At 43.9% G+C, this 14,351-nt stretch overlaps 1 protein-coding gene across 1 annotated transcript; it reads right to left on the bottom strand.

The window, feature by feature from the left end:
• Positions 1-6,651: 6,651 nt before the first annotated feature.
• LOC138296940 (olfactory receptor 2K2-like) lies at positions 6,652-7,623 on the bottom strand. Its single transcript, XM_069236460.1, has one exon. The coding sequence runs from the start codon at positions 7,621-7,623 to the stop codon at positions 6,652-6,654; it is 972 nt and encodes a 323-aa protein (XP_069092561.1).
• Positions 7,624-14,351: the final 6,728 nt, after the last annotated feature.

The raw sequence follows: 14,351 nt of genomic DNA, 5'->3' as shown, positions 1-14,351 counted from the left end.
TGGCGTCCTTTTGACGGGAAAACACTTCTGCACGACTCTCCCAGGCGAGAGGAATCCGTCCACCAAAGGGGAAGTCTCTAGCCCTTTTCGTTCCTGCAGAAACCTCAGCTTCTTCTGTCCAGTAGAAGCTTCTTTGCACCCGCAGCTGGCATTTCCTGGGCATCTGCCCATCTCCGACTTGCTTGTGACTTTTGGACTTGGTCCCCTTGTTCCACAGGTACCCTAGATTGGAAATCCACAGTTGTTGCATTGCTGGTTTGTGTCTTTCCTGCATTATTCCTCTAACACGACTTCTTTGTCCTTAGGGGAACTTTAGTGCACTTTGCACTCACTTTTCAGGGTCTTGGGGAGGGTTATTTTTCTAACTCTCACTATTTTCTAATAGTCCCAGCGACCCTCTACAAGGTCACATAGGTTTGGGGTCCATTCGTGGTTCGCATTCCACTTTTGGAGTATATGGTTTGTGTTGCCCCTATCCCTATGTTTCCCCATTGCATCCTATTGTAACTATACATTGTTTGCACTGTTTTCTAAGACTATACTGCATATTTTTGCTATTGTGTATATATATCTTGTGTATATTTCCTATCCTCTCACTGAGGGTACACTCTAAGATACTTTGGCATATTGTCATAAAAATAAAGTACCTTTATTTTTAGTATAACTGTGTATTGTGTTTTCTTATGATATTGTGCATATGACACTAAGTGGTACTGTAGTAGCTTCACACGTCTCCTAGTTCAGCCTAAGCTGCTCTGCTAAGCTACCATTATCTATCAGCCTAAGCTGCTAGACACCCTATACACTAATAAGGGATAACTGGGCCTGGTGCAAGGTGCAAGTACCCCTTGGTACTCACTACAAGCCAGTCCAGCCTCCTACAGCACTCCAGACACAGTATTACAGCTTTGGATTGGTAAAATACCATCCAGGTCAATCTAAATGAATAAATCAGCCCCTGACACGTGTTTCCCTCTCTGTAGGGTTCATCAAGGAGTCATAGCTTAGTCCAGACACAAGAAATCATCCAGTATTTGTCAAAGCATTACTGTTTTGGGATTTGGGTCCTGGATAAATTTTTCAAAAAAGGAAGCAGGGAACTATGGGAAGTTCAAAGTTTTCGAAGAAGAGCAACTTCTTCATATGGCACAATCTCCAATGCCACTGGCACTCTAAAACATAAATAAACAAAGACTTTGGTCTTGATTTGGATTTCAGCGGGAGGGTTACTCTGTCATTGTGGTGACGGATATACTGTCCGCTGAAATGTAACTCCCATTATTTCCGATGAGATTTATAACTCAGAGGATGGGATATCTGTTACCGTTGTGATTGAGTAACCCATCCAACGTGATCTAAATCAGGCACTTTGTCACTTTTTTAGCTTGGACTGGATGGCACTATGCAAATCTTTGGCTTAAAAGCTCTCCCAGAAATACAGACATCTAACATGAGCACTTTTAGAATGTTGGTGGTGTTGTAGAATACGGAACATGAAGAAGCAGCTCTCCACTGAAAACCTAGGAATTCCTCAGGGTTTCCTGCTTCTCCTTTTTTTTGCATAATTTATGTGCACTCTAATCCTGAAAGAGTATTTGTTAGAAATGGGGTCTCTAGTTGGCAGAGGTATAAACCCTTGCCCAAGAAGGGACCACAATCCTAGTCAGGGTAAGTCACAACACAATCCAAATTATCCTGTGTCCACCCTCTGGTAGCTTGGCACTGAGCAGTCAGGCTTAACTTAGAAGGCAATGCGTAAAGTATTTGTCAATAAATCATATAGTAAGACAGTAAAGACACCACACAGGTGTAAAAAAATAGGTAATATTTATCTAAATAAAATAAGGTAAAAACAGCAAAGATCCAGTGAGCACAATTTGAAATTATCACTTTTAAAAGGTTTAAAAGAGTCTCAATCCTTAGAAATCAATAGTTATTTCTTTGTAACACACAGTACCTGAGATGCGTCAAAAATAACGATGCACAAGGACTGCAGAGGAGCAGATGCGTGAAAAAATAGATTGTTGCATCAGATTTTCAGGCGCTGCACAGACGATGCATTGTTTCTTTTTATGATGCAAAGGTTTGCATTGTTTTTCCAGCACGCAGTCTTGGTTCCTCACTGTGATGCAGGGATATTTTGGCACCCAGGGATGATGCGTTGGACATCCTTGATGTGATGCTAGAAGGAGCAGGTGCTGCGTTGATCCGGTGGGCGATGCATAAAATTTTCCATCGTAAGGCAGGCGCTGTGTCGAATACTCAATCTGACATTCAGTGCTGCATCGTTCCAGTCAGCAGTACGCCGATTTCTGGGCCACGATGCAGGCTTTGCATCAATTTCTGGAGGCGTTGCGTCGATTTTTGACACACAAAGAATTTCTTGAAGAGGTGAAGTCTTTGTTGGCTCTGAGACTTCAGACACAAGAGGCAAGCTCAATCCAAGCCCTTGGAGCCCACCTCAGAGGAAAGGCAGAGTCCTTCCAGCAGAGTCAAACGCCAGCAGGGCAACAAGTAGGGCAGCAGTCCTTCTCAGCAAGCAGTCCAGATGAGTCCTTTGGGCAGCCAGACAGTTCCTCTGACAGAGTGCAGGCCCAGAGTGTCTGATCTGGTGGGGTCAGAGACTCAGTTTACATACCCAAAATGTCTTTGAAGTGAGGGAAATGTCAAAAATAGGTTTTGAAGTGCACAAGTTCCCATTTCAGCCCAGACCTTTCTGCCAGGATCCTTATGGGGGATTATCAGTCCTTTGTGTGAGGGCAGGCAACTGGCCTTTAAAATGTAAGAGTGAGCCCCTCCACCTTTCCTGCGCAGGAAGACCCATTCAGTATGCAGATGAATGCAGATGTGACTGAGTGTCCTGTGTTTGTGTTTGTCTGTGTGGAATGCACAAGGGGAGCTGTCAACCAGCATAGACTAGGCGTGGATTAGAGACAAGCTGTAAGGCACAGATGGCAGTAAGTGCAGAGAAATGCCCACTTTCTAAATGTGACATTTCTATAATATTAAATCCAACTTCACCAGTACGCAGGATTTTCTATTACCAATCTGGAAATACCAAACATGGCATGGCTAATACTTCCAGATCAGAATCTACCACTTAAGAGTATATGAGGGCAGTTCTAATTCTAGTTTATGAGAGGAGACTAGGCCTCACAGTAGTGGAAAATAATTTGATGAGTTTCTCACTACCGGGACATGTAAAACACATACGTACATGTCCTGCCTTTGACATACATTGCACCCTGCCATATGGGTCACCTAGGGCCTACCTTAGTGGTGACTTATGTGTAGAAAAAGGGGAGGTTAATGCTTGGGAAGTAATTTTAAATGACCAGTCGAAGTTGCAGTGAAATTGTGTACACATGCCTTGCAATTGCAGGCCTGAGACATGGTTAAGGGGCTACTAAAGAGGAAGCACAATTAGTGCTGCAGGCCTACTAGTAGCATTTCATTTACAGGCCCTGGACACATGTAGTGCACTTTACTAGGGACCTACAATTGGGTAGGAGCCAATGTTACCATGTTTAGGGGAGAGAGGATATGCACTTTAGCACTTGAAGTGGTAAAGTGGACAGAGTCCTAAAACCAGCAAAAAATGGGTCAGAAAAATGGAGGGAGGCAGGCAGAAAGTTGGAGGGAGACCACCCTAAGGCTGTAAGGTCTAGCAGTATTGCTTTGAGTATTGTTTGTGCACATTAAACACAGTGATTTTATAGTAGGTCAGAGTTTCTTTAAGAAGAAAGGGTTTTGCTTATCTAATAACTTTGATGCCATATTTTGAATATACATGAAACTTTCCAAAACAAATTCATTCACCTTAACTCTTTTCTCTGAAGATTTCCACTGCCAAATCAAGTGGGGTGCACGGAAACCATGGGGGATCCCAGACCATTAATTTCCCATGTTACTTCTCATGGAAAGGTTTGTGAAGCAAAACAGAAGAACTGCAGTAACGAAATTGCACTACATTTGGCAGAAAGTTAGAACCTTTCTCAGAAAGGACGCTTTGTATTATTTGATTAATGTGTTTTGACATCTTCAAGAAAATATTGTTGAAGGAGATGCTTGTGAGAGGTCATACAATTATAAAAAGTTGGTTTTGAAATGTTCTGATTGGCTACTTTATAAAAAGCGACTAGTCAACTCTGATAGGCTGACCACATCCTGAAATATATGTTGTGGAAGCCATTACAGGGTTCAGGGACATAGTCCTGGCACCCTGAACATGAATTAAAAAATATAAGGGGTCAAAATGAGCCTACCCTGACCCAGGTTGGTATGAACAGTGGGTTTTAAATGGGGGATCCTTCCTTGATTGTCTGGCCACAACATGGACAGCATTTTGTGGCCGGTATTTCAGGGCTCGGGTCCCCACAAAATAAATTGTAGTAAGCGGTAAGTTGTGAGGGCCACAAAAAGAGCACATATAAAAGGTGATAACAGGTGTTAGTCACTAAAGAAATCCTTTGCTGGTTGTGCCAAACTAATTTCAGGAACTCTGGTCCTAATGTGATGTTATCCTGGGAAAAATCCTGACCCTTTGCTGGAAACTGATGAACCATAATCACAAGAGAACTATTTATTCTTATTGTTTTCTCATAGAAATCATTGGAAGGTGATCAAGAAGCTAAAATGAGAACACATTTTCCAGAAGTTCACACTGTCATCCTCAGCCATGAGAACAAGGTCTGATAGACTGAGTCAAACACAGACTTACATCATCAGCCCGCCAGTATTACCAGTGTTGTATTTCAGCTTCTCAAAGTGTTTTAATGAACAACGAAAGCTCTAGCATTCTGTATTTTCTAATGATGACATCATACAATTATTCTGACACCGTCCTATAGGGTTTGTGGATTCTAAATAATTCAACACGATAGACCTGTGTACACTTTTCTATTCACCTTTAGGGGATTACCCTCTTGAAGACTAGATATGGGCTACAATTTTAAGTCAAGAAGTTGACACAAATACATTTGCTGCTGTAAAGACATCTGGCGGACCCTATGAACCATACACTGCAGTTTAGTAAACTACAATGCACACATTTTTGACTTGGGCATAATGGCGTAAAATGTTGTGGCCAAGCTTACAACACTAGTGTGAGATGAACCATCACTACGTAGGACCACCCTCAACATTGTTAGTGAAGTTCTGAAATAAACATGCACAGCTAATGGGGATTGTCTATGCCACTGTACTACAACTAGTTTGCATTGGCATATGCCTAGATAGCCACAGGTGGTTGATGTGTTGTGAATAGAAGCTCTGGCCTTTCTAACCAATTTGTAGAACAGACTTTGTATTTAAACATGACCTACTTTCTAATACACCTCTGCAACCAATATCAGGAGAGCCTTGTAAATGAAGTGATCAATGAACTGTGCACCATTACAGCAGTCTCTGAGGACTTTGCTGTATCTGTGCTATCATCAACCTTTATGTGTGCACTCAGTACCTCTATGAATATGATGTTATCATCGATGTCATCAATTGAGTGATGTCATTAATGATGTCATTTCACATTTCATAAGCAATATAATATATCAAGTCACAAACAGTGCCTGGATACCCTCTCAGATGAGTGTGCTATACAAATCACTACATAAGGTGCAAGCCATACATAGTTCAGTAGACTAGAATCCCCATTATAAATGCCACTTTAAGCTTTCTTCTTGCAGTAAATATGTATGTAAAATACTCTACCTTATTGTCCTCAATATAGCCATTCTTCTATACTTAGCTCAGTAAACTAGAATTGCTGTCTTTAGCACTAGTTCTTTATCTTATTTCAACACCTAAGTGTACATTACTTTAATATTTGTTTCCAATAAATATGTATATGAACATGTAAAATAAACGATCTTAATATCATATCAAGAAACACACACACATATTTATTTAAACCCAGATCCTTAATATATTTACTTTTTTGGCATTCAAAATAAAGGTGATCCAAAATTGTTGGATCCAAAATAACGGTAAGCAAAAGAAGTGGATATGAAATGGTCGCAATACACCAATTCTCATTAACAATTCTGCTTGTACAGAAAATATCCCATTCCTGGTATAAGCACACAAAGGACAGTCATGCCACGGCACATCTTTGGAACCAATGAGGCCTTGGAATCATGTCTAGCCTGTTGAAAGTTGTTTTTGCAATCTCTTTGGGTCATACCAGGTGATATGTTGTCCTCATTTGTGGCCATTCTTTGCATGTAGTTAAGGGAGCATCAGTGAAGTTGTAGTGGCAAAGTCGTCTTGATATTACTTGCATGAGTGGTGTTGGTGGCTACTGCATGCACTGTGTGCCTGAGCTCCTGAGCTGACTCTGGGCCTGGTCAAGGCTTTCTAAATAATGATGGCTGTAGTCCTCCAGGCTTCTCTGCCTTACTCCGTATGCTTTGAAGTTCTTTGTAAAACATGTATGGAGAAAGAGGTCTGAATCTACAAATAAGCACACATTACTCACTACTGTGACTCGTGTTCTGTGACTTCCGCAACGGTGAACTTAAGAGACTGGAGGATGTAGCAAGTCTATTTTTATACATATTATCTTGTCTGACTTTCATGCATTTAACCAGAAGGGAGTCATGCAAAGTTCAAACTCACAGGTCATAGGAATGCAGTAATGAGATGATGTACATTCTAGAATTTCTTTTGGGATCTGAACCTTGCATCTTTGGATAATATCTTATGCCAGAGGAGTTTCTGAAAAGCCTGCATTACATCTTTGTTCCTCATAGAATAAATGAGTGGATTGAGCATTGGGGTCATGGCTCCGTAGAACACTGAGATAACTTTATCATTCTTTGAAGATATCATCGACTTGGGTCTCATATATATCGCCATGGCTGTCCCAAAGAAGATACTGACCACCAGCAGGTGTGAGCTACAGGTGGAGAAGGCCTTGAGTCTTCCAGCTGTTGTTGGCATTCTCAGGATGGTGGAGATGATGTAAGAGTAGGTGAAGAGAATTATGCAGAGTGGGATGAATAGAATAATTACTGACATCACAAAAATCCCAGCTTCTCGTAAACGAATATCCGTACAAGCCAATCGTAAGACAGCAGTCACTTCACATGAATGGTAATCAATCTTACGGTGCCCACAGAAAGGTACTGTTAGTGTGAGAGACACATGCACAACTGACAGGAGAAATCCACTGCACCAGGTAATGACTGCCAGCCTAATACAGAAACTTCTGTTCATAACTATGACATAGTTCAGGGGGTTGCATATCGCGATATATCGATCCCATGCCATGACTGCCAGAAGGATGCATTGGGTAACACCTAAGGAGAGGGCACAGTACATTTGAGCAGCACACCCAGCAAATGTGATAAAGCTTCTTCCTACCATCATCCCTTCCAAACCTTTAGGGACATTTGCTGAAGAGTAACAGAGATCAATGCATGACAAGTTACATAGAAAAAAGTACATTGGAGATTGAAGTTTTGAGTCCACTTGTGTTAAAATGATGATGAGAATGTTTGATACAATGGTGACCAGATAGATCACAAGAAAAATGGAAAACATTGCACATTTTACCTGCCGTTGATATGAAAATCCCAGCAGTATGAACTCATTCACCACGGTTTGGTTTATTACTTGTGACATGGTCCTCTTGTTAAATCTGAAATTAAAACATGTATCAAGTATCAATATTAGGCAAGGAATCCTAATAGAAAGAGCAGCGTTGACATCAGAATAATCACACCTTCCTGTATACAAATATCTACACAAGCCAATCACAGGACAACAATCACCTCACATAAAGGGTAATCAATCTTGTGGTGTCTGCAGAAAGGTGCTGCTAATGAGACAGCCTTATGCACCACTGACAGGAGAAATATACTTGCTCCAGATAATGGTTTGCAGCCTAATTCAACTGCTATTGTTCATAACCATGATATAGTTCAGGAGGTTGTATATTATGATGCATCGATGCACACCAATTGCGCCAGCAACATCATGGATTCACAGCACCCTTCATCATCAATGCCTGTGCCTTCATCCTTGGAGACCTTAACTGTCACCTTGAAGGTTGCACCAATCCAAGCTCTAGAAAACCTCAGAAACCATGGCCTCACCCACAATGTTACCAAACCAGCCCACACTGCTGTACACTTTTTGGACCCGATTTACACCTCAATCAGCAACATCACAGTTGACAAGTCAACAAACCATGACCTGGACAAACCATGCCTTTGGCAGTTTCAGGATCACCGTCCTGCACCATCACAGACCCCTCAACATTGGATCCGCCCACGGCAGCTGGAAAAGCATCTTAGAAAAGGATTGGGTTTCTGCCTTCCCTGAGCACCTCCCTGCGTACACTAGTGACTTGTTGAGAGCCACCAATAACCTCAATAGCTCACCCATTGTGCAACTCTATAATTTCCCTCAAGCACAACCTAATGGCAAGATCCCAACCACAGGTCAGCTGCTTCACAGAGGAACTTAGGCTGACAAAATGCCATTGCAAACAACTCGAGTGCAAATGAAAAAGAAGTCGAAATACCACAGCTAATGATATCTTCAAATCAGCCCCAAGATTCTATCACCAACTGATATGGAACATCAATCACACAGCTCGTGCAGATCCCATCAACACTAGCACTGACAGCAGGAAAGAAGTCATTACTATCACTGCTCCACCTGACTCAATGAATTCTTCTGTAACAAAATCACCTAAATGTGCAGAAGCTTTGAGCCTCAATCGGACCTTGTCACTTTTGCAATTCAAAGTCCCATAATGACCAATGAACAAACGCTGACCTTGTGACCTACCCTCACCACCGCTGAAATTGCTGCTATCATGAAGAATATCTACTCAGGGGCTCCATCAGATCCTTGTCCCCATCACACTTTTGCCAAAGGACTCCAATTAGTAAAGAACTAACACCCATCCTCAATGCCTCCATCAACTCAGCCACGTTCCCAAACACTTGGCTCTGCTCAAGAACTCATCCACTGAACCAGCCACACTTTCTAAATATAGACCCTTCTCCTTCCTATTATATTTTGCAACGGCCTCAGAGAAACTAACAAACTGACACATCAATGATCTCCTCAGGAACCACCGGCTCCTTGATGCTCCAGAGTCTGTGGTCAGCCCTGCTACAGTACAGAAACACACGCATCGCCACCACAGACAAATCTGCGTAATACTTAACAAAGAAGATATGACGGACTTCATTCTCCTGGACTTCTCTACAGTATTTGACACCGTCTCACACCCCATCCTCATCAGGTGCTTCACAAGATTGGCATCCAAGGATTGGTTGGATCTGCTAATCCTTGACGGATAGAACAAAGGCTGTCAGCCAGGCACCTTAATTCTTGAAATCCCACAAACTCACCTGCAGAGTGCCTCAAGGCTCATTGTTCAGCCCAACTCTCTGCAATGCATACAAAATCCCTCTGGCTAATATCATCCACACACAACATCGACATTCTCTCCTAGACGGACAACATGCAACTCATACACTCTCTCAGACAAGACCCCAAATACCTGCATTTATTTATTTCTTTTTATTTAATTTATGGCACACTGCTCCTCTCCAAAAGTATATCCCAGCTCTAGGGCTGGCATACAAAATGCAGTGCTTATCAGGGAAGGTTTATATCAAGATAAATGATGGACTACTTTTCATACACCCTCTTGCAGAATGGGAAGAGCTTGGAAATCTTCCTTATATAAGGTGGAAGAGGGTTCTAATTAGTAGATGTCAAATGGGAAAAGGAATGAGCCCCCCCCATATGGGATCAAACATTCTGATTCTACACCTGTGTTTGAGCTGCTAGGCCAAAGTTTCCCACTTGGTGTATGTCTCTGGACCTTGTTCCTGAGGGCCATATGGCCAGTGTCATAAACAGCCCTGTGAGTATGGGAGAGTAATTTAAACAGTACCCGCTTCCTAACTGGCTGCCAGTGAATCTTGTCCACACTAGTGGGGGCAGATTCCCTAGAGGAGCTGCTGAGAATCAGTCAAGCAGCCGTATTTTGAATGCTCTACAGCTTGGGAAACAGATAATCTGTCATTCCAACACATAGTGGATACTCTTACGTCGCTCCTAACCCATGGAACGTTCTACCACCACACATCAGAGTATCATCCTCTTTTTGAAGTCGGCAAGAAGCTGAAGACCTGGCTTTTCAATTAACCAAAATACTATAGGCAGGGCTAAGCACAGATACCTGCTCAGTGGCAGGATAACCTTGCACTTTAGTAGTGCACTTTACAAATACACATAATACCATCACTGCCGTAAAAACACATTGAGTAATGCCCAAGGAGAGGGCACAGTAAATATGAGCAGCACAACCAGCAAATGTGATAATGCTCCTCCCTTCAATCAGTGCTTCCAAAGCCAAGGGGAGAGAAGCCTTACAGAGCAGATGGAAATGGTGTGGAAGGGAGAATAAGATTAGATAAAGAGAAGACACACATTACACAGATGGAAGAAAGGCACTGGGAGAGAGAAGAGAAGGAAGAACCACAGTAAATAGGGAAAGAAATCTTACAGAGAAAGTAGTGAGAAGAATTACATAGAAAGACACAGGTAGCAGTAAATAGAGGGTAAGTGTTACAGAGAGTAGAGAGAAGCACTACCAAATGGAGGAAAAGAGGGGAGAACTGTCTTAACATACTAACACACTAACACAAGCTCATTTATTATTTTGGGTAACCAGGCTCTTTTGTAGCTAACCTGAACCACACAAGTACGTACCACCATCCCCACTATGACAGGATTGAAGTCTAGACTCACATGCTGGGGTCTTCTAAACCATTTGTACCATTATCATGATGAAAGGTAAACATTTAATACCTAGTTTCTCTCCAAACTCCATATTCTTACCTTTTCGAAGGGCAGCTGTCTAAGGAATGTTTCCCTTTGCTTTCAATATTGACACAGTACAGTACAGTGGACAACATGGCAGTGCTGTTATCAATCAGGACTGCGCCTCTGCCCTCAGTACTGACACATCAATGCATACATTGAGGCAGTGTTAATGTCAAGGAGGGTAGTTCCTCTGCCCTCAGAACTGAAAGAGCCCTGCTGGCATTAAAGCAGTGCGGAAGGCATAGAGGGCTGGCCCTCTGTCCTGGACACTGAGACACCAGGGTTTTATGGATGCCAGGATTTCATCTGCTCATGCTCATTTTCTTTGCCAATCCTCTATTGTGTTCTCACGACTGCAATCTACTGAATGCATGAGGGAATGCACAGTGCAATTACATACTCAAGTCTCTGTGGCATTCACAGAGAAAGCATCCAGAACATCCTTAGATAATATCCACAAATTCCAGTTGGAATAATTGTACAAAGTTTGGACTACAGCATTGTGCTCAGTCTAATATTTCTGAATAATCCCAAAATGTGAGGGGTGAGATGCTTGAATTAATCTCAGCCACTGATAATCAAGCTGGCTACATATCCACCCATGTTTTTTGCCCAAAATGCCACCTCAGACAAGAACCAGACATTTGTAAATCTGCCTTGTTCTTGCTCCAGTAAGAGCAATAGCGAGCATCCTAGCCTGTCCTTCTCCTCAAGCACCTCAACTTATAACAGCATCCGTGACAGGAAGGTGCCATTTATGTTCTTTACAGGTACTTAGACCCTGATTTATACTCTTTCATGCTAAACTGCACCACTGCAGTTTTGCGTGAAAAAGTATACCGCCGGCTAGCGCCATCCCAAGATGCTGGCCAGACGTCATATTCATGGTAGGATGGTAGCCAGCGGTAAGGTCCGGCTAGCGTCATATAAAAGGACGCTAGCCAGGTGGGGAAAGCGCAGGGGAAACAGAAGGTTGTATGTCAAAGGATGACACTAGTGTGGGCAGAGGCATAAATGATGCCTCTAACGAGACTAGCGTCATCCTTTGATGAACAACCCCAATGGACATGACTCCTGTCTTGATAAAGACAGGGGTCATGCCCACCACCCCAATGGCCATGCCCAGGGAACATATGTCCCTTGGGCATGGCCATGTAGGTGGCCCCAAGTTAGGCCCCCCAATGGCACTTCTTAAGAAAAATAAATATACCTAGCTGCACTTACCTTACTCCCCCCATCCATCTGGAATCCCTCTGGTGTGAGTGGGGGTGTCCCTGGGGCTAGAGAAAGGCACCTGTGGGCCCATGACAAGAAGGCATTCCCCCGTTAAAAGCCATGCAGAACTGGTGCAGTAAAATCTACAAGGTTTTACTGCACCATTCTGTGCCTTCACACTGTCATTTCTTAATGCCTGCTCAGAGCATGCGTTAAAGTGATGCTGGGGTTTTTAACAGTGGACCCACTTGCATTGCTGGAGTAGCGTCATTGTTTTCACTTCGGTTTAGTGTTGGTTTAGTGCCACAGATGCATCAGAATTTCTGACGCATCTGTGGACATGTAGTCCATGGAGCGCTATATCATAAATACAGCGTTGCCATGGAGTCATTAGGGGGAATCCAGGGCTGGCGTAAATGAGGCCCATAATGTTTTGTTAACCTGCTAGTAACTTCTGAGTTAGTCATGGAAGGCAGCTGATGCAGAAGCCAGCTCAAAAGGCTTGCACTGAAATTGAAAAACCCCAACAGGCGTCGCAAAATATTTTAGATGCTCCAATTTGGGGTCTAACTGGACTAGAAGGTAAGCATTCCACAAATCAAACAAAAGACATATCCTGAACCCATGAGACACAACATTTCATTATTATTTGGAAGTGGATGTTGGTTCACTCAGACATTCTCATTGATATCTCTTAGATCTCTCAGAGATCAATATACATTCTTATTTTGTCACTGGGTGTTTTTCATCTACATCAATGAGACTAAGGTGGTCATTATGACTGGCGGTGAGTGATAAAGTGGCGGAAGTACCACCAACAGGCTGGTGGTAGTTACCACCAAATTAAGCCCATGGGGGTGAGAACTCCCATAGAAAGCTAATGTACCACACAATCCGCCAGAGCGTTAACACCACGCATCACGGCAGCCAGGCAGAAGACAAGATACTGCCCACCATATCATGACACTGCAATCTGCCACGATTATTGGAGCGGTACCAGTGCCATCAAAAGCCTGGCGGAAACACTGCACAGGAGATGAAAGACTCACCATCAGAGACACAGAGAAGAACAACGCCGCCATGGAACCGGAACTGCAAGTCTTCTCGATGCTCTTCTACGCCATGCTCCACCTGGAACACCACCGCAAACGAAGATGGCGACAGTGAGTACAGCTGCCTAGCACAAAAGAGAGGGAGGGAGGAAAAAGAGAGTGACACACACACACGCACAACACACACCAGACACACAACCAGCTGCAGACAAAAAACAATGTCACACAACACACATCATAATAATGCAAGGACAACAATAAGACAGTACTTATAATGTATTGAATGGGAACAGTCACCAAATGAACCAATTGGATAACAAAGAGATATGTACAATGGTCCACAAAGGGCCAACACCCAGTCCAAAGTAATAAGGGCCCACATGGCCACAGGGCACAGTTCAAGGCCCAACTTGTTTCTTGACAACATCCACTCAGAACTGTGCAGGTGCATCGTTTTTGGAGTGGGCAGTCACCTCAAGGGGAAGAGGGGTGGGGAGCGCCTCAGCCGAAGTCAGGATCTTGCCCACTGGTTCTGGAGGGGGCTCCTTGCCCATTATCCTTTGCTGGGGAGTGCAAGGTCACAGTCACTCAGGTGGGGGACTTACCCACTGGTTCTGGAGGGGGCTCCATGCCCATTATCCTTTGCTGGGGTGTGCAAGGTCACAGTCTCTCAGGTGGGGGACTTGCCTACTGCTTCTGGAGGGGGCTTCTTGTACAGCAGTCCCTAGAGGGTGGCCTACATGCCCTCTGATGGAGGTGAGGGCTGCACTGTCTCAGTCGGAGGTGATGGCTCCGTGACCACTGGTGGTGGTGGTGTTGGTACCCTGCCAGCCTCTGCTGGAGGTGCGAGCTGCTGTGTCTCAAATTGGAAAGGTACCTCCTGGGCAGCATCTGCTGGAGGTGAAGGCTGCTGTGTCTCAGCAGGGGATGAGGGCCCCATGCCCACAGGTGGTGGTGGTGTTGGTACCCTGCCAGCCTCTGCAGGAGGTGAGGGCTGCTGTGTCTCAGCAGGGGCAGGGTCTCAGCAGGGGCAAGGGCCTCTTGGGCAGCCTCTGCTGGAGGTGAGGGCTTCTGTGTCTCTGCTGGATATTCTTCCCTTTCATGGAAGGAGGTGAGGGCCTCTTCCCTTTCATGGCAGGAGGTGAGGGCTTCTTCCCCTTCCTGGCTGGTGGAGTGGGATCCTTCCCCTTCCTGGCTGGTGGAGTGGGATCCGTACCCTTCCTGGCTGGT

This window comes from Pleurodeles waltl, chromosome 5, assembly GCF_031143425.1.
Source record: "Pleurodeles waltl isolate 20211129_DDA chromosome 5, aPleWal1.hap1.20221129, whole genome shotgun sequence".
Taxonomy (NCBI): domain Eukaryota; kingdom Metazoa; phylum Chordata; class Amphibia; order Caudata; family Salamandridae; genus Pleurodeles; species Pleurodeles waltl.
Note: the sequence above shows the minus strand (reverse complement) of the source record. Positions and strands in the feature narration are given on the sequence as shown.

Coding starts and splice junctions, on each gene's coding strand:
- LOC138296940 (XM_069236460.1), bottom strand. CDS start 7,623: ATGTCACAAGTAATAAACCAAACCGTGGTGAATGAGTTCATACTGCTG.